This window comes from Sceloporus occidentalis, unplaced genomic scaffold (genome assembly GCF_023333645.1).
Source record: "Sceloporus occidentalis isolate IW3139 unplaced genomic scaffold, rSceOcc1.0.p SCAF_78, whole genome shotgun sequence".
In the NCBI taxonomy this organism is placed as follows: Eukaryota; Metazoa; Chordata; class Lepidosauria; order Squamata; family Phrynosomatidae; genus Sceloporus; species Sceloporus occidentalis.
The window spans coordinates 4,279,796-4,306,400 of record NW_028317058.1 but is presented as its reverse complement, the minus strand read 5'-3'; the positions used below and the strand labels follow the sequence as shown (position 1 = coordinate 4,306,400).

The window sequence follows — 26,605 nt, the reverse complement described above, 5'->3', positions numbered from 1 at the left end:
CATCGATTAATCTGTATAGAGAGGCTTATCAGATCATCCAAGGACTTTTAGTGAATGTGACAGTCCCATCAAAATTGAGATTTCAAAGCATGCTAATTCCAGCATCTTATGCCCACTATTGATACTTAGAGGCCTTCATCGTAAATATACCTTTTTTCAAATTCAGCAGAGCATGAAGCATTCTAGGATGTGCTGTAGGTTAATTTTTGTTTAAAACTGCTGTCACCAATCTTTCCCACTTGTGCAATGCTACGGAAAAGGAATCATACCAAAAGTATGCTGCAGTATATACGGTATCTTTTCTTAGTTTCATGGAAACTGTACACCATCTTGTGGCGAGCATACACAACAATCTTTGAGGAAACCCTGATGTCACCTACATGCTATGTTTCTAAAGATATAGCAAATATATTTGTAACCTAATATGTGGTTATTAAAACAATATCTCACCTGCATTTTACCAAAATGTTTAACTAAAAATAAACTCATAAAAAAACAGGAATTTCATCTTGTGGATCAGCCACCGCTACTGACACCAGATCACCATCAACAGGAGCTTTAATGACATCGCAATCCAAGTTCATAGAAAATAAAGGGAAGTAGCAGTGAACGTGGGCACTGGGCAACTAATTTCTGAAAGCAAATGGGGCAAAAATGAACCGAAAAACTTATCAGAAACATTTTTGGCCTATTTGCACATGTCTACATACTACCATTGTATACCGCAAACTAAGTTGCTTGACTCTTTACTTGACCCTCTCACCTTTATCTACTTACTGCTAAATCCAAGAGCCACTACTGCTTTTGCACTATGGACCACCCTCTTTTCCTTCAAACTCTTCATGATCTTGGTCTCTGTGACACTGCTCTCTTGTGGTTCACGTCCTACCTTTATGATTGGACCTTCAGCGTCTCCCTCTCCATTAACACATTCCCTCTCAGTTGGTGTACCCCAAGGCTTAATTCTAGGAGCCCCTCTGCTCTTACTTATTATAGTGCCTCACTTGGGAAACTAATCTCAACTTTTGGCTTTCAATACCACTTGCATGCTCTACGCTTATCTGATTATCTCTGTCTGTCTCTCCTCTGATATCTAGTTCTCATGCACGCTTGCAAAGGTTTCTCAAGGGCTGCCCCTATGCTCTGGAATACCCTCCCCTGGCCTATCCGCATTTCCCACTGCCTTCAAAAAATCCCTCAAGACCCACTTCTTTAAGGATGCTTAAAAACTTTCCCGTTAACCCCCTTCCTCCCATATTCCTTAGCTCACCTTTCCTAGTCTCTCTCCTGGCTTCAGACAATACTTATACTTGTGTGGTTGGCTTAACCCTAAGAGTGGAACTTTTACCTCTTGTGTAATACACCCTAACTCTAGATTGTGAGCTCATTTGAACAGGGCACTCCTTTTCTCTTGTTTTATAAGTCAAATTGTTATATTATATACTCCTTGTTATGTCCTATTGTACAGCGCTACAGAATATTTGTCAACCCCATAGAATACTGTATATTTCATAAGTAACTGAGGATTCTGAGGGGTTAAAATCCCTTGGGCCACCCACATCACAGTATTGATAGCCATTGGGCACCCTTTTTATGGAGCCAGGCATGTAGGTGAGAGGACCCTTTGTATTTATGCTGTGATGTTGGTGGCCCAATGGAGTTTAACCCCTCAAAATCCTCACTTATTCAAACCCAATATTAACTGCGCCACCTTTTTATTTTGACGTAGCAATGATTTAGACATGTTTGGAGAGTCTATGCATCGTGGATGTTTTGTAGCATCTGTTTTGTTCATATATATTTTATATAAATATATTATTGCTTTTGATTTATAATACAAAATACTTTCTGCTTTGAATACGAAGCTGGCCGAATAATCTAAAATGGCATTCAATGCCTGACAAACAAATGGCAAATACTAATCAGCTCAGATCATAGTTTAATTCCCTTTACAATGAATGAAAAACGAAATAGGCCATTAACACCGTGACGCTGACGTTACGCACGTCGAATGACGTCATCCCGTGGGAAATCCCGGAAGCTCCTATCGATTGCCTCCACACGCATTTTAACGTCTTCGCTCGCCGATGGCGCCGCCCGATGGCTCCAAGAAGCGCTGCTTTCTTCGCAGCTCGTGATCGGGTGGTCGCCAGGGGGAACTGCTAGCAGCTTACTACCTGTCCGGGACGGGGTGGGTGCTTCGCTGTCATGTGTCAACTCTTGGGGCCACTCTGCGTTCCCTACAATGTTCAGAATTAGTTAGGCGTTGCGTGGGCACCTAAATTGTGGGTCCTTTGGTGACGATAGGTTTGGATTCCAGCAGCCTCTGTCATCGAAGGACCCTGAAGTTTAGCTCCCTGTGAGATGCCTGTTTGGTTTATGGCTGGGTCTTGTATTTTTACTAGTCTTCGTGTAAAGCGCTACGCTCCTTGCCCCACCGGCGGGGAGTTTCACTGCCACAGTGGTGGGACTCGGGCAGTTAGTACCCGGTTGTAGGGCTACAATGATCTTGTGATCAGTTCGTCTATGCCCAGTCCCAAAGCCACCCAACTGGAACAATGTGTGAGTAAAGCACACTTTATTTCAACTCTTTATGTCATCTCTATTAATCTTTCTAGGTTAGGGGTAGTTGGCTTTGCCCACCTTAGCTAGGTGCCGCTGGCATTTACATACGTTGATATTATCAGTGATATACATACACCAATGACTGGTGAACACACCATATGGACTTACGCCGTGCAGAAAACAAAGTGCTTTAGAAAGTTAGTTTGTGGCTTTAAGACTATAAATACTTATGGGTAGTAGGTGTAAATCATCATTTTATTTTGAAGAGGGTACCTTATTGTCATTTTGACAATTTTGCCATTTTTAGCTGAAATACATATCATTACGCTTTTGAAAAGTTTGATAGAACTTGATAGTGTCCGGTGTACAGCATGCCCGTTTATTAGTGCGAGTGATGAACGGTTGTGGTATGGCCATCTTTACAAGACATCAGTATCAGGCCGTTGATTAGGAAGAAGGCTCAAGTACATTTTTCCTTCAGTGTAAAATATCAGATCCTACCTTCGTCGGACAATGGGCGGTCCCTAAACCCATTGAAAACAATGTATTTTGAGCCTGTACATGTACGGGCTTTGTCGTTAAGGGAGTTTAACCTGGTGATGATGTATGAGAACTTCCAGCTTGTATCTTGTGCGGTACGGATCTTGGCATTTCTTATACTTCCCAAAATGTATGGGTACTTCCTATAAAAACACTATATATATAATTACAAAACAAGTCTTAATGTTAGCAAAATATATATAACATAACAAATGTCGGCTCTGTGTTGCGCAGGGGATGTCGGGTGCTGTGTTGCATTTATCTGTAGCGAGCTATTCCTTGTTGCTTAGATGATGTGATGCGTTTTATTGCATAAATATTGAGCCTTTCCGTGTCGGACGTTATAACCCTATGTCCAATACTGTAGAACATGTTCCTATGTTCCGTTATCAAGGGTTAATGCTACTGACCATCTCCTGCAAGAAGGGTTGAGCTGGCCTTGTATGTAAAGGTAATGTTGAAAACGCCTTTACGGGACTCACTGATGTAAATATGCGCCATACACAGCCCGGCCCTTCATCGTCCATAACGAGTTACGTATGCTTAGACCCCTAGTATCCTGCAGACTGCCAATTCCCTCTTTAACGTAAAGAACCCAGTGTTGTGGGGTGTATTGAATGGTGTAAGCCTGGTCACCATTGATTTGTGCCATGCCTTCTCGCCCACAGTCCCATAACGCATGCTTGATGACTTCAGTAAGTAACCCAAAACTACTTCCTACACCTTTTCTAGTTGGCTTCAGAGCCTCAAAAACAAATTTATAATCCAGAGTGGGATGGTGGGATGTTGTGATGGAAACTGGTACAATATTGTATATCATCTCGTTTGTCATGATAAACATTTTCATAATGTGTTTCTTAGATTTGTGTATATCTTTACTTACAATTTATTTTATTGGTGGTTACGATGCCTGTTTAATCCAAGTCACCTGCAGTCGTGGTCAGTAACTATTCACAAAGATAAAATCTTTATTTCAGATTTTTAGGATACACAAGCACCCGCATTCTTCCCTACAAATAAAATTTACAAAGAGAGAGAGAGTTAATCTTTTGGTGTCTAGAAAGCTATCTTTCTGCGTTCCCATCTTACATACAAGATGCCGATGTTTTAAAACTGTTAAACGCGCTACAGAGAGGTTGAGGTTAACGCGCCTGTTGGCTTGATGGTGCGTTAGCCTGTTTGCCAGGTCAACATGCCTCTTTGCCGTATGAGTCCTAAGAAGGAGAGTTGGAAAGTGAATGAGTTGTTTTTTTCTATGACATGAAAGAATGGCGTTGGTGAAATAAACTTGCGTTGCTGACCGACCATGAGAAAAATCTGGGACAAAACTGAATGTGTATAAAGTAGCCGTCGTTTTGAGTTTTGGTTTTCATAAATTTTTAAATAACTTTGGATTTGTTATCTGGGTCTCCGCTAAAACCTTGTTACTTAAATGTTAATGCTGACAATTAGAAGATCTCTATTCTAAAAAGAAATAAAATTGACATTCTCTCCCCTCTGTTTTTAGTTGTCAGGGATTGTGTCATGCAATAAATATATTTAAATCTTTTTTTTTTTTTTTTTTTTTTTTTTTTTTTATATTCCTTGAGTTCCTCGCATTTTTTCACCTTCACATCCTGGATTAAAATGAAAATATTAAGGGGATGCGCTTCTTTTAAATGATTGTTAGTGGAAAGCCAAGGCGTTACATTAATACTGAAGTGAAAAGGGAAAGCTTAACATGGTTTTTGGAGAGGTCAGAATTGGGATCAAGAATAACCTGGCGTGTGACGGGTCTACTCTTGTCTTATCTAGCAATAAATGAGGTTCAGGTCTTACTTTGTTCTCACAGGGACTTGCAATGAGGTGTTAACGCCTTGCTCCGCTTTATTGAAGTGAAGTGACCTAAATGGCGCAACATGACTTTGCTCCAGCCTGGCTCAGCTTTCCTACACCACCGTCCTCATCAACAAAGGTAAATGTCCCTTGGGTAAATATTGGTGTGTGTGTTCCTTATGGCCTTTTTGGTCGATAGCAGATGCTCTGGATAACGGACAAACATACATGATACATGTTCGAATTGTGCCTCTTACCAAGCATACTGGAGTCACTTGTCTAAGTTACGCAATCAATTGTTGGATTATTTTGCCAGCTTGTTGGATGAAATGTATGATCCCTGGTAACATGCAAAGATCAGACATTGTGATGTAACATGCCATGTGCCCCTCGTTTTTGACACATATATAAAATTCCCTAATAAGCACACACGGGAATAAAAATATGCAGTTAAGCTTTTGAAAAATATTGTGCAGCTTTTTGTTTTTCTTCCTTATCATATTCGCTTGTGGTAAGCAATAGAATGGCTCAGTCTTAAAGGGACACTCCAGCCGTCATATGCATGGAACAGTCTCTTTAAATTTTCAAGTGGTCCGTTGGGGATTCTGTGGAATCTCTCCATATTTTCCACTTTCACCATCCCCAGCTTAATTCCCCGGCAAGAGATGTGCTTGGCTGAACACATCTCCTTTTTGCATGTGATATAGTAATCTCCGGTAAACTCCAGCACTGGCTTGGTTGAGCGCGGCGTGTAAGGATCCATCCAGACTCCGATAAGCATGTGTGGAAATTGATTTTAATGGGATCACTTTTCCTGCCAATCAATGGCAAGAACAGTTGGGTAATGGAGGTAAAGGGCTGCTGCAACTTGTGGCTAGCAATAGCCGTCTCCAGATCTGTAGATAACAAAATGAGTCAGTGCTGAACTACTTTACTGTATACAGCCCTGTGTGTTATGATCAAAGCAAAATTATTTTTTTTCCAGGAGACTTTATCTATGATGTGCCTTTAAAAAAAAATAAAAAAAAAATACAGGCTTCCCAAGGTAAAGGCTTGGCCCATTCATTTTCGGGCAACAAATGTCCTGCCCATTGAGTTTGGCCAAAAATTCAGGGGGCATTTTTAATTCTGTGAAAAAATTGCCCGGTGGCTACATTCATCCTCACGCCCTTTAAATGTTTCCCTACCTTCTCTGCTGACAACTTCCGCATCTTCTTCTATCTTCACCTCTTTCTTCATCTGCATCATCACGGACATAACCCAGTGGGAGTTTCCATCAAAATGGTGGTGCGTGCAGCGAAGTCCTCTTTACGATTCTTCAGTCAGGGGCAGAGGAGGTCTCTGCATGGGCCCCAATATTGTCTCCAGTTCAAGTGAGGGCAAAATAACGGTGCTTTGGGTGACGTCTCCCCCAATTGGAGGATCGGGGAGAGGACGACAACGCAAACGGAAGTTCTTGCCAGGTTGTGTCCTCAGAGATGCCGATGGAGATAGATGATTGCAGATGAATGGGAAGGAGAGAGTGAGTGAGTGAGCGTGGGCCCATGACTTTCGGACAAACTTTCTGAGCTTTTTGATTAGTTTTCATCTTATTTTGTGGGGTCTAGCCTCGTTTTCAAGGCTTCATACAAATCGCCAACTTTAGCAAAATTCTGTAAATTTGATATTCATAGTATATGTAGTATGATTAATACGTTTCTTATCCTAAACTTTCATAATGGAGAAGTAATAACAGAAGGGATATGATTGCATACTTTTTATTTGCCTTTCTGTAGTCTTCAGTAAACACTGAGAAGCCTTCTGAAACTGCCGTGCGCCAAGACAACCGTTACAGTGTGATACGACGACGTCACAATTCTTCAGATGCTCTGGATGCCTCTCTTGGTCGTTCCAATGGTGGTACGTATTGTGTTTTTACCTGAGTCATGCCAAAAAGTCTCCATGACATCTCAAAGTAATTTTTCCCTTAAAACAAATGTCTAATAAGGAAGCATTCAAACCACCCTAAAAATGTTGTGTTTCACTGTGTATGTTTATGCATTTAGTTTTCTTATGAAAAAATAGCAATCATTTTACTGATTCAATGAATAGCAAAAGTGACAACAAACAAAGAAATCTAAGAAAAAAATGAAAACTATAATTTTTGACATAAAAGCTTGCAAGCGTAGTGAAAGCGTCTTTTCTTGTTTCATGGACAAAGGTAACTTTGGAAGAAAAGAAAAAAATGGTTGGCGCTCACAAAGCAGGAATGGAGCAGAGAACATAAACCACTGGGGGGCATACAATGGTACCGGTTCCCGCTCCAGAAGTAGCACTTTTCACTGCGGGAAAAGCCATCGCGAGCACAACTCTTCTGAGTGTGACACTGCGCGAAAAGACGATCGGGAAAGACGCAAGCAATTTGAAGCTGAAGATTTTGTAAGTTTGTAGTATAGGTGTGTAGTTATAGAAGTTCTCTCTCCCCCAGTATAGGTAGCCAAGTCCCTCTTGGCAAACAGATGCCATGTGGGCAGTTTGACAGAGGAACAGGTCTGGCTCTTGCATACTCCCAACACACTGAGCCAGGCATCCGGCTCCAACTGCACACGATATTACTATACAAATAAACAATTCATTTCTCTCTGTGGGGAATTGTCCGCGATGCTTTATGTGAGACTCCTATCATAGAGCAGTAGCTGTGTTTAAGAATGCATGCAGTCTGGGGCACCTGAGGCCAGCAGACTCGGCAAGACAGGTGTCCTTACATGCAGCATCCTAAGCACCTGCCTCCAATGCTCTATCTTGTTGGGTGTCCAATGGAGGCCAGTCTGTCTAGTACTGGTAATGGAACTAGTAGTGGTAATGTGAACAGAGGGAAACATTGGGGTCTATTCACTAAAGAAAGGTGGAGCAAAGTCAGATAGAACCAGGTCTTTGCCAATGCTAATCTACATTACCATGGAGAAAAATATTTTTTTCCTTTAGTTTACCACTTTAAGCAGCGATAAGACCACTGTACCAAAGCTGCTAAGAAAAATGTGTCCGCTATTGAAAAGATACCTTTGTATCAATCTAAAAAATAATGGAGTTGATCACGTACCTCTATGTACCGTATTCCCCCATGTATAAGACGCACCTTTTTTTCGAAAAATGTGGGGTCTAAAAACTGGGTGCGTCTTATACAGTCTTATACAGCGGTGGTAGATTGTAGATTGCAGTCACACTGACGATTGGCCCAGCCTCTGTCTGACTTGCTGACTATTGCTTTCCTTATAGCGTCCACACTGCTCAGCAACTCATCTAACAGTAAGTATAAAATTAATATTTGAGCTGCTGAAAGTTAGGGGAGGTGGGGTTTATTTAGGGGAAGTTATGGTTAATGGGATGTTTAGGTTTAATTTAGGGGCAGTTATTGTTAATGGGGTCTTTAGGTTTAATTTAGGCGCAGTTAATGGATGGCAGTGATCAGGATGAGTATGAATTTTATGATAATTTTTTTCAAATTTCGGCCCCCAAAATTAAGGTCTTATACATGGGAGCGTCTTATACATGGGGAAATACGATATATTGTTTTATTGACACTTTAACCATTGTAGACCGTTTTCCTGAACGGGCTCTTTGTTTTGCCACCTGTTCATATGTTTTTTTGTGTTTTGTATGTATTTTGTGTATACATATGTATTTTTTATTTTTTTTTAATCTACAGCCTTCTTTAAACCCAGAGCATGAGAAAGAAGTGAACCAAAACCGGACAATTTCTGCAGGTGTATGGGGTGAGTGGGAAAGATGATTGACCTATGTGATTGGATCATAGTTATCATGCACCCGCATACAGTATTGGTTTCCTTATACAGGGAACACACTGGTAATGGACTACTTGGAAGCATGACCTTCACTGCCTTCATGATGGATTTTATGTTACATGAAAAGTCATGAATGGCATTGAACATCATTATGTATGTACGTAAGGGGGTTGAGAAAGTGTTTTCATAGGTCGAAAGGTATTAATGATAATGATGCCTTTTTTAAGGTAACTCAGCTTGTCATCTTTCTTTCATACCACATTAAACATGATTTTCGGCTTTTTAGCCAACAAAGTGATTGTTTTTAGTTTTGTCATTACCGGAGTTGACCATTTCTTCAGAGATATTGAGATGTTACTTTTGTAAATTAAACCTTTAACTGGGTTTGACTTAAAAATATTTGCTTGAAAAGTGAAATCCTGAGAACCAGAATCCAGTTGCTGCATACGTTTTAGTTTCAACGATTTTGTAATAGCTATACATTTTTTTTCCCTTCTATAGACTTCCCTCTAAATACAAAGTCTAGAACATCTCGAATGCTGGTCATTAGGAAGGGTATGAAAGATGACTTGTCCTTGTCTGGATATCCAATTGCAACAAGTACTCGTATTTCACCAGCGACAAACGAGACAGAAGCTCCTAAGAGTATAGTTCCAAAAAGCGTTACTCCTCCTAGGGTAAGTTTTGTCTTAGGAATGTTTCTACATAGGTGCCTCCGATTTATATCTGTACCTCCTCAGCTTGCCCACACAGATGATTATCTGTAACTTGATGATTCTTTAAATGTTTAAAATGTAGATTTGAATCTGTGTACGTTGTTGGCACTTATAGGCTGTTTGTGTTCACTATATGATGATTTGTTTAAATTATGAATCTTTGGCATAGTTTACATACGTTGTTGGTAAAATATTAAGTGCAATTTTACAATAAAACAGCATAGTTAATCCGTTACTTATGAATTGCATGATGTTACTGTCTGAGGTTTCACATGTATTGAGCTAACAATTTCGTAATTGAAAAGTAACCTCACCAGAGACCTTATTATTGTGTTGTAATAACTTAACATAAATGTCACAGTAAGAATCCTGTGGAGGAAAAGCATTCTGTTGCAAACTGGGAGAACATCAGGGGGTTGTGGTCCATCTGGTGACTGTTTGGATTCTCTGTAGTGAGAGACTAGATGAGACAAATGATTCTAATCTGCAGTCACTTTCTATGTTTTTGTCATGCGTTTGATGTCATGCGTAATGCCCTCAAGCAGAATGACATAAAAAAACATTGCCTCTGATCTTGCTAGGGAATTCAAGTTGCCTATAATAAACAGATATGCATATTTATATACATATATTTTTGGAGACTGTTCTTTTTTTAAACTATTTTATTTTCTAATTGTACAGGAGCTGTATTCTCAACTGGATGAAAATAAACTTGAAAGCGATATTTGTCTGGACCCTGTTTGTGAAAGCTTTGGTCCAAATAAATCCATATATAATGACATGCTATGTTGCGATATATCACAAAGTCCCTTGAAAGAGGTATATTCTTATTTATTATTATTGCTTTCAGAAGTACAAATGGCGCACTTAAGCAGCCGCCTTGGGTTCATGCATGAGTGTTAAAGGTCAGATGCCCTGCTTTGCCTTTCTTGTTGCCATTTCTATGCAGGCCTGCAGTGGGTATATGCGAGAGCAATATACCCATTATGTTTTGGCTTCTATTAGTAGAATTGTTATGTTATATACTACTTATGTCCTATTTACCCAGTTTCTGCAGCGCTGTGGAATATGAACAGGGTAATAAAGCAGAAGCAGCTTCCCCGATGTGTTTGTGTTGCTAACTCATTATTTGTATACTTGTAGGGGGTGAACACTTCCAGTTTTCACAGCAGTATCGGCACTTGCCATGAAAGGGATATAAATCGAAACTTCGATACAAATGAAGTTCCTCAAAGCAATGGTAATGTTCTGACGTCCCAGCAGATCACATGCTCCTCCACCTTCTCTCACACGGATGTTCTCTCAAGTTCACTTGAAGCAGAGCACAGGTAACGTTTTCAGAGTTTCATTACAGATTTAAGGGAGGCAGGGATTCATAGGAATAACAAATGGGCCTGATGGGCTAGTATAGTATGTTACTGAAAAAAGTTCAGAAATTGAATTAAGAATTCACTCCATCAGTTAAAGTAAACCTTATAGTATCTACATCAGAATGTGAAAGACCAACGTGGACCTTTCTTCATCATCTTCCTCGAGCGCCTGATACAAAACGCTATGAGTAACTCACTCCCTTAGCTAATGTTGTAGTGAGTGTATAATAATAATAATAATATATTTTTTTAACAGGTTATTGAAGGAAATGGGCTGGCAGGAAGACAGTGAAAATGATGAGATCTATGCACCTTTAACTGAGGCCGAAATGAGGGAGTTCCAGTCTATTAGCGAACAGGTGACTCCAGTACATTACATTCTCATGTGATCAACATATTAATTCAGCATATGTATAAAAAATCTCATGCAGATTACTATACATGGAGCCATCACCATGTAAAATAGTGGAATATCCTCGTTCCACATGTAGCACTTTGCCCACTGAAATGTTCTATATGCAAATGACCTTCTGCGATTTGTAGAACTTTTGTTGCTGATTGATACTATTTATCCCCATGACATTTTTTTGATTATAATATATTTATGAAGCTAGCACGTAAAATAGGTGCTCTTATCTAGGTGGTATCACCTCATGTGTCATTTTCTTTACTAAACTGGACATGATTCCGACTCTTGTCACACCCTGCTTGTACCATACCACTTCATGAGCCATTCATTTTGAAACAGCCAGACCTAATAGAAACAGATGTTCTGCTGCAAGCTTTTTGCTTACATATATTCTTCTTCTTCTCTTGATTCAGCTACAAAAAAATGGCCTCCGGAAGAATGGATTACTGAAAAATTGCCTATCTTTAAATTTGAAGTTTAGTCCTTGGAAAAACAGCACTTTCATGGCCACCGATGAGAATGAGGAATCTGAGACGAGCAGCAGTGACACCTCTGACGACGATGCTTGAATATTGGAAGGGTTTAACCATGTTTTGGAGACCAGTTGTGAAGGATTGCTATAATATGTTGTCTCAGCGTTGGAGACTCCACACAAAGCAGTGCTGTACTGGGATCTTGCTGTCTCGCTAAGGAGATTTTGGACTATATTGAATCAGCCTTGAATCTGTCCTTACATTGACTCTCTCTAAATAGCAGTGTGTTAATGTGATAATTGTGAGGGGGTCACTTCTACTATAACAAAAGCCAATCGTGTAATATTTTTTGCCAAGGTTTCTGTTTCAGTATGTCTTAGAAACAAAAGAAAGGCACTTTAATATTTTTCGGTTTGTTATTCTGTTTCTCACTTGGAATTCTTTGGACTCTCAAACAGATGATGTAGCATGTTTAGCAGGCAAAGTATTCTCTGTTTTGTTTTTCACGAGACTTTGAAACTTAACTACTTTTTTGCAATTATTTGGATTAAAAAATTCCTTCCTATTTCTTACAATCAAGGGTTTACTCGGGTGGATGTTTAAGCCAACAATTTGAAGTGGACACTGGCTAAAATCTGTTCAGAATAAACATATTTTGATATTAACGTTGAATTAATTTATGTGGGGTTTGAGCATTTGTTTTATGAATCAGATGCTGGCTGACTTTGTCCTTCCTTAGAATAAGCTCTGTAAAACGTGAACAAACATATACACTTGGTGTAATACACGTGAGTGCTACTGCAGTTTATTCACTAAACTAAATTATTTAGCAAAGAAAGGCTTATGCTTTAGGGAAATAAATCCCCCCCCTCACAGGACCGGAATGCTGCCCCCTGAGAGAGGGGGCTGCTATCTTTTAAGTCTGAATTAGGACGATCTGAAGAGATTTATATATACTACTTACCCATGTGACTCGAGTGTATCATATTAGCATAGTATTTTTTTAGCATAGTTATATTATAAGTTGCGTTTTTGGTGTATCTAATCGCCCCAACTTTTTCATCTCTCCGATATAGCTATGGGACAATCCAGGCAGACTTCTCCGACCAGAGTGATTAAACTGGAGAACCAGGCATAGTGTACAGTTTGATTACTGAGATCACATTAAAGATTTGTGTATGGCCATCCATGTGTTCTTGCGTCAGAGACTCTGAGGTTAGCTCTTCATAATGCAAACTTTAAGTTGGTGAATTGAAACGCTTTCACTCACTGCAGTGGACCTTCATGCTTCTGTCTTTGTGAATATACTCTGCAGTGTGGTTGTGTTAAAGCACTGAATGGGGAAGGGGCAAATGCATATAGGGAGTGGTGTAGAAAATTGAAAAGGCCTATGCAACTACAGTAGGCATTAAAGCGCATGTGATGGCTTGAATGTGCCTTTGCTAAACCAGTCAAATGTGAGAACTGCAGACTGGTTCCCACAGTTACTTCAAAGAGAACTGACATCGTCCAAGTCGGTTGCTGGTAGCTGTGCTACGGTTTAGATCGCGCCAGAGCTCTTTTCTTGGTAACAGTGGTGGATACCACTCTGCAAAAGCCTTTGTTCTATTAAAAAAGGTTCAACGTCTTTAAGATTCAATCAAGGATACACTGAGACATCTCCCATGTTCCCTCAAGACAGTTTATGAGTTGCTGGGGCTATCAACATCTAAAATGTCTGTTGTTTGGGCTCTAACCAGGCTTTATCCTCTACAGGCTTTTCTACTCAGAATACCGGACGCTGCACTGCATCCCTCTCCTGAAAGGGTATATCTTGGCGGGCATATCGGTGGACGGTAATCTCTATAGATTTGTCATCACACCTGGGAAGCATGTTTGAAGAAACACTCCGTCCAAGAGGCCTGGTTCCCTCAGTAAGCCTGTCTACATGTCTACGGCACCGGGATAGAAATGGTAAAACACAATGTCATCCGATGTCTGACTTTTCTCAGATGCAACATAAGAGAAAATTTTAATTTAGTCTTTAACTAGTGTTCTACTTGAACAAAAAACTAAAGTAGATTTTACTACTTTTCTATCTTACTACCCTGGTAACATGTGTTCTTAATTCTTGGTAAGCGCAGGTATCCCCCTCTTGATATACTGTAGGCCATTATTTTTCAGTCTTCTTCCAGCATTGTAACAGTAAAATCAAAGATGTTCTTAAAGAGGGACTCCAGGCATCATGTGCACTTAAATGCATATGATAGATGCGTGGTTCCTTTTTATATTCGTGCGGTCCATTTAGCAAATGCAGGGAATTCCCCCAAATGCATTTGCCTCTTTCTCCACCCCTAGCTAATTGCCCTGCAAGGAAATTCTATTGGCTGAATGCTTCTATTGCATGTGATGTACTGACCTCTACTCAGCTCCAGCAATGGCTCTGCTGAATGATGCAAGCAATGATTATTTGTTATGCGAGTTCAAAACCTCCTGATTGAAGAAAGGCCCTATTGATGCAAGTTCAGCACTTAAGAAGGAAGCGCTGGTCTCTCCATGTGTGAGACACACAGGTACTTATCTTGCCATTACAGTGGTACTGATGGCTTCTAGGAGCATGTTCTTTTTAAAGAGAAGAGTCTTTCTCCTGTCAACCCTTCCAAACAAATCATACTTTTGTTCAGGATTGCATGGTCTGACCTTGGGGTGATTTTGCTGGGACGTCCACTCCTGGGAAGATTGGCGACTTGAATGTTTAGAACATTTGAATAATCTTTCTCACTGTAGAATGATGGACTTCCAAAATTGTTTGGAAATGGCCTTATAACCCTTTCCAGACCGATGGGCAGCAACAATTGATTCTCTAAGATCATTGCTGATGTTCTTTCTTCTTCACATTGTGTTAACACACACCTGAGTGTTCCACACTAGCAAACTTCTAAAACAGGGCTGTCCAACCTGCGGCCCTCCGGCTGCTGCAGGACTACATCTCCCATAATGCTCTTTCAGCTAAGGGGCAGGCTGAGGAGTATGGGAAATGTAGTCCCACAGCAGCTGGAGGGCCACAGGTTGGACACCCCTGTTATACAACTTTGGCTTTTATAGATGTGGTCACACTTGCTGATGGTCAATGCATACATTGCTGAAAAAGTTAATGCTGGTTCTGATAGAAAGGAGTCAGAACACACAGTGCATCGCAGTTAGTTGTGTATGTGGCTGTGTAGCTGCAGGCCAGTCAGGGTGCCCATGCTGACTCCTGTCCACTTCTGAAATTGCCTACAATGGGCATGTGTGCATAAGAACTGGACCACAAAGCAATGAAAGAAGGTGACCTGGTCTGAATCATGTTTTCTTTTACATAACGTGTGCGTTGATTACCTGGAGAACACATGGCGCCAAGATGTACTATTGGAAGAAGGCAAGCCGATGGAAGCAGTGTGATGCTTTGGGTAAGGTTCTACTGGGAAACCTTGGGCCTGCCATTCATCTTGATGTTACTTTGACACGTACCACCTACTTAAATATTGTAGCAGACCATGTATACCCTTTCATGGACATGGTATTCCCTGATGGCACTGGCCTCTTCCAGCAGGACAAAGCGCCCTGCCATAAAGCAAAAATGGTTCAGGAATGGTTTGAGGGACACAACAAGTCCTTGTCTCTGTTAGCAGACTTCTAACCCAAGGTTTTGTTTTTGTTTATATCTCATTCAAACAGCCATTTTTTTTCTACTTTTTGTCCTTTTTGTCTAATGAGAAAGAACAGGGAGTAGCATTTCTTGGATGTCATAAGAAATGTCTCTCAATTTAATTGGAAAGGTTCAGTTCTTAGGAAACATCATCAATCCTCTTTCCTTCTTAGAGCTGTCTAGAACTACCATCAATCATTGAATAGTCTCTGCCATTAAGCAAGCATTTGTGTCAGATTCATTCCATTATCTATCTCCTAGTGCCATTTGCATGGCTGCATTTTGGAAGAATTTCCACTTTTGAAAAGAAAAAAAAAATACTGTTTGTCTTCTTTGTCCTCTTAAATTTTGTAGTCTCCTACCCTCCGTGATGCGCTGCATGCGCTACTAGAGATAGATAGGGAAAAGGAGAACTACTTATCTGATTCTTTCCCCTGGTTATCCTCCAGTACCAGATATGTTTTTCTCCCAACCTTTGTTATAACACTGAAGGGCATGGGGAAGGTTAACTACTAGAGGATAAGCAAGGGAACTTAATTCACAGGTAAGGAATTCCCAATTTCTTATTGTGTATAGTTTATTAAAACCATACACAATTATTGCATCATCGAATGCAAACAACTGTAATACTCTATGCTGCATATCATTTGACCACTCAAATAAATATATAGTAGAAGACATCCTTTTAACTTTTTTTTTAGCCAGCAGAGGGTGCAGTGGTACTATTATACACAAGATTTGCGGTGATAAATTTTTGGCGCCAGCTGGCTTCATTAATTGTTTCATTTATTCAGAAAACGCAGTGTCATCATAATTAGCTTCTTATTTGTAACATTTGCATCTGCATATATTAACCCCTTAAGGACCAGGCTGTGTTTTACCTATTGTACCATTGGGACCGAGGCTGTTTTAATACTTTTGCGGTGTTCGTGTTTAGATGTAATTTTCTCTTCACTCATTTAGTGAACCCACACAAATTATATGTTGTTTTTTTCAGGACAAGAAGGGCTTTCTTCAGATACCATTGTTTTAATCATATTATCTAATTTCCCATAAAAAAAATAATAAAATATGATGAAAAATGTAAAAAAACCCCCACATTTTCTGACTTTTACCCCAAAAATCTTTTACTCATCCAAAAAAGCTAATGAAAAAACCTACTAAATATATTCTACTATTTGTCCTGAGTTTAGAAATACCCAATGTTTTTGTTTTTTTGCTTTTTTCTGCACGTTATGGAGCAATAAGTACAGGTAGCGTTTTGCTATTTCAAAACCATTTTTTCCAAATCTGGTAATTCTTCCCCCCATGTGCCATTTCGGGTATCTTTGAAGCCGGCCAATGCAATTTACCCCATCAAATCATATATTTTTGAAAACTAGACACCCCAAGGTATTTCAAATGCTAGTATTTTAACCCTTTCCATGCATAAGATTCTACCACCAGCCTTTGCCACACTTTGTGTTAGTATTTTTTTGGTATTTTTTTTTACACAAATTGTACTTTGGGTATACATTTATAGCTCCAGGTATACGTCACTATCAAACAACACCCTAATATGTGTTCAATAACATCTCTCGAGTACAGTGATACCACCCATGCATGGGTTTGACTGCTGTTTGGGGTTAAAAGGCCACATTTGGGAAGTGCGCTTTTTTCCCCCTATTTTGGTCAGTCTGTGCCTATGCCCTATCTTTGAGCCTGGCCACTACAATTTACCTCATAAAACCATATATTTTTGAAAACTAGACACCCCAAGGTACTTAAAATGGTAGTATTTAACCCTTTCCATGCATCAGATTCTACCACCAGCCTTTGCCACACTTTGTGGTAGTATTTTTTTTTTATTTTTTTTTTCACACAAATTGTACTTTGGGTATAAATTTATAGCTCCAGGTATACGTCACTATCAAACAACACCCTAATATGTGTTCAGGAACATCTCCCGAGTTCATTCATACCCCACATGTATGGGTTTGTCTGGTGTTTGAGGTTAAAATGCCACATTTTGGAAGTGCGCTTTTTTTTCCCCCCATTTCGGTCAGTCTGTGCCTATGCCCTATCTTTGAGCCCGGCCACTCCAATTTACCCCATCAAACCATTCATTTTTTTAAATTAGACACCCCTTGGGTATTTGAAATGCTTTTATTTAAATTTTTCCACGTCAGGATTTTTGGGAAGATACAGCGCTAATTTTAGCACTTGCTCATAATAATAAACTTTATTTTTTTATTTTATTTATTTTACTCTTTTTGGACTTTTTTTTTACATTTTGCTGGAACTGGATAGTTCCTCTAAAGCATAATAATTTTTAAATGTTACCATGTTTTTTTTAAGCTTTTTCTTTTTTTCTTTTTTTTTTCTTTTCTTTTTTTTCTTTTTTTTTTAAATATTTTACTAATCACATAGTGATTAGAAAGCTGGCCTCCATTGACTTGTATGGTTGAATGCAGTACCTGTATTCAACCAGCAAGTGGAGCCAGAGTTCTCTAGAAGGTCAGGAGACCGTCTAGCGAACTTTTTCGTCTTTATTATTTTTTTCCCGGACCGCCGCCATCTTGCGGATGGTGAAGACTGCGTGCAGCTGCGGCTGTGACCGCTCTCCGGAGCGGTCACAGTCCATCAAGAGGTAAGTGTTTGGTGTCGCTGGATGCCTCCTGATCGAGGCATTCCAGCGACACCATTGAAGTTTAGGAGGTGATCGTTGATCGCCTCCTAAACGCTTTTAAAACGGGCGTCCGCCGCCATACAATGTATGGCGGCTGTTGACGCCCCGGGGAGGGGCCAGACATGGCCCATCATGCCGATCTCGGTGTTGCTGAATGCCTCGACATCGAGGCATTACAGCAACACCGTTTAAGCTTAGAAAGTGATCATTGATCACTTTCTAAGCTTGTTTAAGTCTGATGACGTGTCAGGCACGTCATAGGTCGTTAAGTGACCGTTTTGCATGACGTGCCTGACCCGGCAATGGACGTTAAGGGGTTAATACACATATTCTCTATGGCTAATTTGTTTTCCACTTTTTTTTTTATTTTTTATAAATGTTCGGAAGAATAAAAAGATGGGTTGGGTAAAAACTCTGCCTATACCCACCAGTGCCTTGGTGTTGCCCAGCATGCAGGGGTTGGTCTTTCTATATGGCTCTACATAATCATAAGGTTCTCAGACAATTGTGGGGAAGAAAGTAATTTTTTTCTGTCTTTCAAAGATTCCTTCTAATCCAAGGCCAAACATTGGCTCCTGCAGTGGAGGGGCACATCAAGGCTTCTTGATGCATAAATTGGCCCCTTGAAGCAGGCATTAGTAATATTTATTTATCAATTTTCGTGGTATTGTAAAATTTCCATCTTATTTTTATTTAAATATAAGGTTCCTGGTGCTTTCTGTTGATCGATTAAAAAAGGTAAACAATAATATAATAATAGCAAATACCTGTAAATGGGCACTTATTTTATGCTTTCAAAACACAGCCAGTTATGGCGATAACTATAATGATACAATTGTTTTCAGCATTTTGTGTTATGACACTGGGCATGATACAAGCAGTCACAACTCAAGAAGCCAGCTTCATTGGCCAGATAATTTGTTCAGAAAAGTCAACACTTACAGGCATGTGAAAAAGAAAGTGCACCCTCTTTGAACTCTATGGTTTTACATATCAGGACATAATAACAATCATCTGTTCTTAGCAGGTCTAAAAATTAGGTAAATACAACTTCATATGAACAACAACACATGACATATTACACCATGTAATCAGTTATTCAACAAAAATAAAGCCAAAATGGAGAAGCCATGTGTGAAAAACTAAGTATTGATTGCATAGGAATTAAGATGCTAAGTAGCACACCTGTGCTGCTAATCAAATGCCCTTGATTAATTGATCATCAGAAATCAGTTTTCTGGTCTGGAGCATTCAAGTGTGCCAAGGAAGAAAGATTAGTAAAGATCTTTGAAAAGCAATTGTTGCTGCCCATCAATCTTGGAAGGGTTATAAGGCCATTTCCCAACTATTTAAATATTGTTCCAAATCATTCAAGACAGGAGTAAACACCCCAGCAATTCACCCCAAGGTCAGACTGTGAAATGCTCAGAAAAAGACTAAACAAGTATGGTTTGTTTGAAAGGGGTGCCAGGAGAAAGCCTCTTCTCTCTAAAAAAAAGAACATGGAATCATGGCTTATGTTTGCAAAGTTGCATTTGAACAAACCATGAGAGTTCTGGAACAATGTCATTTGGAGTGCACAATGGAAGGCCCCGTAAGAAAACTGTAGTGGATGATTGCAGAATTATTTCCTTGGTTTACTTTGCAACATCTAGCAATGTCAAGAACGCTTTCCAGGAGGTAGGCATATCATTGTCAAAGTCTGCAGTCACAAGAAGACTTCATCAAAGTAAATACAAACCATTGCTAAGCCCCAGGAATAGGAAGGACAGATTAGACTTTGCCAGAAAACATCTAAAAATGCCTAATGCCTAATCAGTTCTGGAATAATATTCTTTGGACAGATCAACCAATACCAGAATAATGGGAGGAGAAGAGTATGGAGAAGGGAAGGAAGGGCTCATAGTCTGAAGCATACCACATCATCTGTGAAACATGGTGGAAGCAGTGTTATGGCATGGGTATGTATGGCTATCACTGGGTCACTAGTATTTATTGATGATATGACTGCTGACAGGAGCAACATGATGGATTCTGAAGTGGATAAAGTATAAAAGTATTTACCACTAACCGATTTCTTCTATTTTTTTGCTTCTTTGTCGTGTTAAAATATTTTAGAACATCCAACTAATTTTAATATAAGACCAAGACAATGAGAGTAAACACAAAATGCAGCTTTTAAATGATCATATCGTTGCAGTAAAGTCACTGGGTTCACTTCACAAACATTTCACTAGAGGATGCTCAAGAGCTACACAAAATGATTTTTTTTTCCACAAAGGGCCTCTTTTTACTTTTTGGAATGTTGGAATATTTGAAGTAATTCAATAACTCTAAGAATAAATATTTCTCCTCTCACAGCAGTTGGTGAATGTAAACTGCAATTACATACCTTTATTGAGATGGTTTTGTGAAAGTTTATCACTTTCATTAACAATTTAGCAGTTAAAAGGTCTGAAGTTGATTTCAAATAGTGAATTTGCATTTGGAAGGTGTTGCTGTTAAGTCCTACCAACATCAGTGGAACCACCTACCAGCATCCTGGAAGTTGGGACTCCGGGTAGCCGCAGCAAGGGAGCTCCCAGGTATGCCGTCTACCGGATGCACAACATTCCAAATATAAGAGCCTCGGAGACAGATAATTGGAAGCAGTTTACTCCATTTAACTTTCATATAACTGAACCTTCTACCACCACACCACCACCACATTCTTCTTTACCTTTAGGTTCCCCACAATGCTGAAGAGGCAGGAATCAGCCTGCTGTATGTTATGTTTTAACTCCTGACCTTTAACTTCTAGCACAATCCTACGGATTCCCGTTCCTGTTAACCCCTGAGATGGTACGTAGAAAAGGTAGGCTAGAGACAGTGACATGTACGGGGGAAGGCACCAGGGAGATTAGCTAGGAGATATTTACGAATACGAAGATTCTCTGTGTTGCGCTTCTTCATCTTCATGTACGTTTACCTCCGGCCATGTTCGTTTATTCGGTATTCGGTTTGAACAGAGAAAATGCAGCATTCTTCCAAATGTTCTCCGGAATACGAATGCACAGGTCTAATATATATATATATACTTTATACACATATGGACTCTTGCCCATACACACAAACAGAGTGAGTCACTTGCCCTAACAGCACCTTACCTTTCTCCTCCTCCGTCTTCCATCTTGTATCTTCCATCCTGTAGCTTTTGTGCTCCCGATTTGCCGGCAATTGATGCAGAGCCCTGAGATGAGATGTCATATCTTGGCGCTTGACATTAAGTGACAGACCTCGAGCTCCCTTAATGTTGGGCCTGTTAAAGGGACGTTGTGATACCCAGACCAGAACTGCTAATGCCTGGCATCAGTTGACCCTAGGCTTGGCCCTAAAGGGGTGGATTTTCCTTAGAGCTTTCGTTTGAACTGTAACTAATCGGAAATACTCTTCTGCGCTCAATAAAGTATACAACGATGTATCAGTTTTATGATATTTGGCACTACTGATAATCACATTAACAGCTCAGAAATCAATTACTGCCATTCCTGACATGAGTATTTTTAGCATAATGTTTGTAAGCATTGAAAATTGTCTGAATTTCAAAAGGTAACTTGGGACATTGGCTGAAGGAAAAATGAAATTTCTATTTATTTTGGTGTATGACAACCTACGTCAAACTCTTAAGTTCCAGGAAGAAAAGTATCAAGACGGTAAAATTGCATCATTCCTGATTATTCCAAGTCTGCTGCCTGCATACTATTTATGTTGTGATTTGCTGAACTGTCCAGAAATTAAAACAGGAAATCTCCTTTTATGTAAGTACACGACATGGATAAGCCTAACAAATACAAAACCTTTCGGTATATAAACTGAGTAATCCGCAGGACATTGTTATGAAATGTGACTTGCTTGGCTTAAAACAGCTAAAAATAAAACCACTGTTTAAAGGTAAAACAAAGATAGTATATGAAACTTTTTTTTAACAATAATAGTCCACAATGGGGTAATCATCATGGAACCATAACTCCAGTAGTGTTTAGTCAGTGTAGCAGAGCACACGTCATATAATAACACAACAGCGGAAAAGCCTTACGCTGGTTAATTCCATATAGCCCAACTGTCCATTCTAAATACATAGACATTAATATGTAGTTGGTCATCCCTTTGGAGCTTATAACAGCTTCTACTCTTCTGGGAAGGCTTTCCACAAGATTTTACAGTGTTTTTGTGAGAATTGCTGACCATTCATCCAGTAGAGCACGGTGGGGTTAGATATGTGTATCTACCTGTGTCTACTTCTACAGCTGCTGCCTTATCACCTTCCATATTAATGCCCATGGTTTTGAGGGGTAGCCCCTCTTCTTGAGGCCAGGGGCAAATTGCCCTATTGGGTTTTAAGATCCTGGGACTGGCCTAGGGGAGCACCTGACATAAATATAAAACTACATCCAGGCTAGATATAAATTCAAGATGCCCCTAGGCAGATATCCTATATAGTGCACACAATAATATCACTCCACCAAGTCTTGAGTAGATCACAGATTATTTTACCTCGTAAATGTATAAGTAAACTGACCCCAGGACTCTTCAGATATGTAATATTACATAGCAAACCACCTCTTTAATAGTACAAGACTCACAATTCTATTTTAGTTACTTTTTAATGGTGGTAACCATATGGTTCCTTATAAAAACCATTACTAGACTATGGATTTATACCATGATATATTAACAAGAAAAGTACCATGTGGGGTGCTGAGCTATCATAAAAGGTTATGACCCACTTTGCCAAAATATCAACTGATATTTCTAGTGTGTCATTTATCATAAATAAATTATAATAGTAGAATTTTTAAGGAACATTATCACATCATTTGGCATAAGCCAATGTGGTTTTGTGTGACATGAAAATTAAAAATCCTCTGTAAACTATAAATGAAGTAAAATTTCACGCTATTAAAAAATATATTTCTGGGAAGTATTCAGCATTCAACAGTACCAGGAATGATTCATCATTTGAAAAGCATCTGTAAATCAGAGTATAATTTGAAGGTGTCAGATTTAGTGTAAATCTGTCTGTTTATCCAGAGGGGTGGATTGGACTCTCCTGCAGTTCCCTTTGTCTCTATTGAAGATATTGGCATTAAGGGGAGATTACATGGTGTATGAGTGCTCCTCATGTTGACTGATCTCTGGGTCCAATACGCTATAAAAAAGAGCTATATAAGGAAGAACTGATTAATCTACCGAACTACAATCTTATCTACTAAATTTCCATGTATTACAGCTCCCATTTTTAATACTTCTACTTTGTATGCACATTCTCTCTACAAGATCAAAGATTACTAGTATCGCTTTATATTTGCTATTTATTTGCACTTTGTTCTAAATGAACAGGGACTCACATATGCTAATTGCTTTCCAACATGAATAATTGACTCAATTTACAAAAGCAAATTGATTATAGACACAAAATGTTTCACAGTTATTGCAATAAATTAACTTTATGTTTTTCCTTCTCCTAAATTGTTCTACTGAATATATATATATATATATGTATATATATATATATATATATATATATATATATATATATATATATATGTTTTTTTATGTACTTTAAAGCTAGTTTGATAGTAATACTACATTAAATATGTACAGTTTGAGCTTTTTATTATTTTAGGAAAAAGCACTCATGAAAAAAAGAGTGGAAAAATATATAACAGTCTAGTTACTAAAACACATTTAAACAGCAAGGTTGGTGCTACCATATGAGAAAGAAGCTGCTTAGGACCCCCACTAACCTTTGGGGTCCCATAAGAGATCGAGGGGAGAGACCTGTGTAAGTTCAACATATTTATCAAGATATTCAATTACTATAATGTATCTTTGAACAAAAAATTGACATATATACATTGTTCCTTAGTTTGCATTTAATTGCTAATCATAACTAGAAAGTGATAGGTCCCTAAATTAATTTAAATTAGCCTGAACCTGCTCCTACTAAGGAGTAGAAAAGGTCGATTAAGTGATTCATGGAGGTGAAATTTGTTAGGATCCCATGTTACCTCCGACTTTAATGGGTTCCATTTAAATGGAACTGAATTAATTGAAGAGTTGAGAGTTGAATTGGCTAAGCACTACTGCTACCAACATCCTTGAGTTGCAGAGTGTATCAAGCGAGATAATTCATTTTATCTTTTTGTTATATTGTTAAACGTGTGTAATTCAAAATTCGAAGACCTTTGTGTCCCTTTTGTGTCCCTTCTAAATAATTGTATTATATATATTAAAGCAGGGAGACCAGACAAGAAAACAAGAAAAGTTGGAAAGTATAAAAACAACACAAGGAGCAGAATTGGCTGTTCATGGATTATAAATTAGGCACATATCAAAATTCAATGATCTTACTGCCCCCGATAATATGCCTTCATTAATCATGTGAATAGCGAGAGGATGGATCAACACATTACTTTGTCAGGGTAATAGGTCACTGATATAATGAAACAATTTGGAAAACGTGAATGAAAAGCAAGATTTGTAAACTTTTTAAGATACTATTTCCTGAATAACATTATTATTGTTATTATTATACGTTGCAGGCTATGGCATCAGTTTCAGAAATATGATTAAACAGGATGTTTACAAATTCCTTGTGGGAGGGAAAGGTTAAATGGCATTTGGAATCAATCCAGTGCAAATCTACAACTAGCATTTTACTTCTGTTGTACGTTGATCTGTATAGATTGCAGCAGCTGTGTCATGACTGGTATATTATTAAATGTTTCTGTACTGTATCCACATTATTTCCTTGTAGTCAGTTCCATGCCTTCTAGATCAACAATTGTTCTCTTATTTTGTGATATGATTGTAGATATGCTTACCTGGAAACCTACATGATCTAAACCCGAGACTGTTCAAATATGAATCTTGTAATTCCATCACAAAAATTATATTCTATTTAGTCGATAATGAAATAGATTGTTCTAATTAGCAGTCCTTCTAGAAACCATGATTTATCAGAGTGACAAATTAAGTAATTTCTCTTCTACGGGGATTAAAACATTGATGTACCAGTGAGAAGAGCAGCAGATGGGATGCTTGAACATAAGTAAATCAGAATGTGTAGGATATGAGTAGAATATGAAAGGGGTTGGCTCCAGATTGAGACACTGAGCTTTTCCCATTTGTCCTTAGACCTTGGCATTGGGGTATAATCCTGACAATCTAGCTTTCATTACAGATGCTAAACAAGGATGGTTGTACAGGAAAGTAAAGCTTCTAAGATGCATGGTGAAAACTAACGCTTAATTATTGTTTAATAAAGGGAGATAGTAGGTCTAAAATTTTTAATACAATCAATATTACAATTTGTCAATCTGAACTATCGGGTTATCATAACGGTTACATGTAAAAGAGAAGTTAGTGTTTCGTAGATTTTTTTTCCAACCCTGCCATACGGAAGACTTAGTTTCAGATGTATGATTGGTAAGCCCAAAAGGGCTTCTGTGCTCCCTCATTACTACGCGCCGGCAATTGATGTTGAGCGCCAGGATATGACGTCAACCCCGGGGCTCTCCATCAATAGCCGGCACAAAGTGATGAGGGAGCACTAAAACAGTGGCCTGGAGTGACAGACCTCACACTCCCACCACAGGATGGAAGATATAAGATGATGGAAGATGAGAAAAGTAAGTGATGGATAGAAAGGGGTGTAAGGGCTGTATATATGTGTGTGTTTGTAAGATGGTGTGTGTATGGGCAGTGTGTGAGTAAGAGCAGTGTAGGTACTTGTATATTTGTAAGATGGTGTCTGTGTATATATGTGTAAGGGCAGGGTTGTGTAAGGGCAGTGTATGTATATATATATATATGTTTTGGGCAGGTGTGTGTAAGGGCAGTGTATGCGTACATGCGTGTTAATGGACAGGTGTGTGTAAAGGGAGTGTTTACAGTGTGGACAGTGTGTAAGGGCAGTGTAAATAAAATAACCTTTGCAAAAAAAATAGCTGGAGGCACAATTTTCCATTCTTGCCTGGGGCGCAAAAGGAGCTAGCTAAGGCTCTGGTCTGTAGTTCGTGTATAATTACCGGTAATTTCACTTAGTGGCCTTACAACCTGAAACTACCTTTAGTTAATTTATTTATATTACTGAAGTCTGCTTAATTTTGTGACTGTGAGGTATTTATATCATTAATTCTGAACAACAGAAATAGGTTACAAATAAGCATTCGTGGCATTGATAGTAATTATTATAGTCATGCAAAAATATAATATATGGAAAAAGAACATTTTATTTGAAAGTGATTCAGCAGGGCAGAAATGCTCTTATTGTGTTTAGATGTAACAAGAATTACACGGAATTCATCTTAAAATGAGAATTTAATGTACACTCGAGCAGCTGTTCTCTTCCTCCATTCTAATTTACTCTCCATTGTCAGTGACACTTTCTAAACAGCTGCTGTTAAGACATACTAATTACAGTGACAGGATGCTGATCTATTCTCTATTGGGTATTTTTAAGCACCGGGGGCATAATACAAAGATACATTTAGAAAAAGCAACATTCAGCCTAATATTTTCACAGATTATGCATCTTCGTAATTTAAGATTAATCT

At 38.9% G+C, this 26,605-nt stretch overlaps 1 protein-coding gene across 1 annotated transcript; it reads left to right on the top strand.

The window, feature by feature from the left end:
• Positions 1 to 4,993: 4,993 nt before the first annotated feature.
• Positions 4,994 to 11,766, top strand: LOC149285534 (vasculin-like). The gene is made up of 8 exons (XM_089495282.1): positions 4,994 to 5,059; positions 6,696 to 6,819; positions 7,121 to 7,338; positions 8,606 to 8,672; positions 9,204 to 9,379; positions 10,562 to 10,746; positions 11,045 to 11,147; positions 11,611 to 11,766. Exons 1-8 carry the CDS (start codon positions 4,994 to 4,996, stop codon positions 11,764 to 11,766), a joined length of 1,095 nt encoding a protein of 364 aa, XP_089351408.1.
• Positions 11,767 to 26,605: the final 14,839 nt, after the last annotated feature.

Bases quoted from the DNA above. Each gene is read 5' to 3' on its own strand.
- LOC149285534 (XM_089495282.1), top strand. From the start codon at position 4,994: ATGGCGCAACATGACTTTGCTCCAGCCTGGCTCAGCTTTCCTACACCA. The intron at 9,380-10,561 runs GTAAGTTTTGTC...GTATACTTGTAG, and splicing joins AAAGCGTTACTCCTCCTAGG to GGGGTGAACACTTCCAGTTT. The intron at 10,747-11,044 runs GTAACGTTTTCA...TTTTTTTAACAG, and splicing joins TCACTTGAAGCAGAGCACAG to GTTATTGAAGGAAATGGGCT.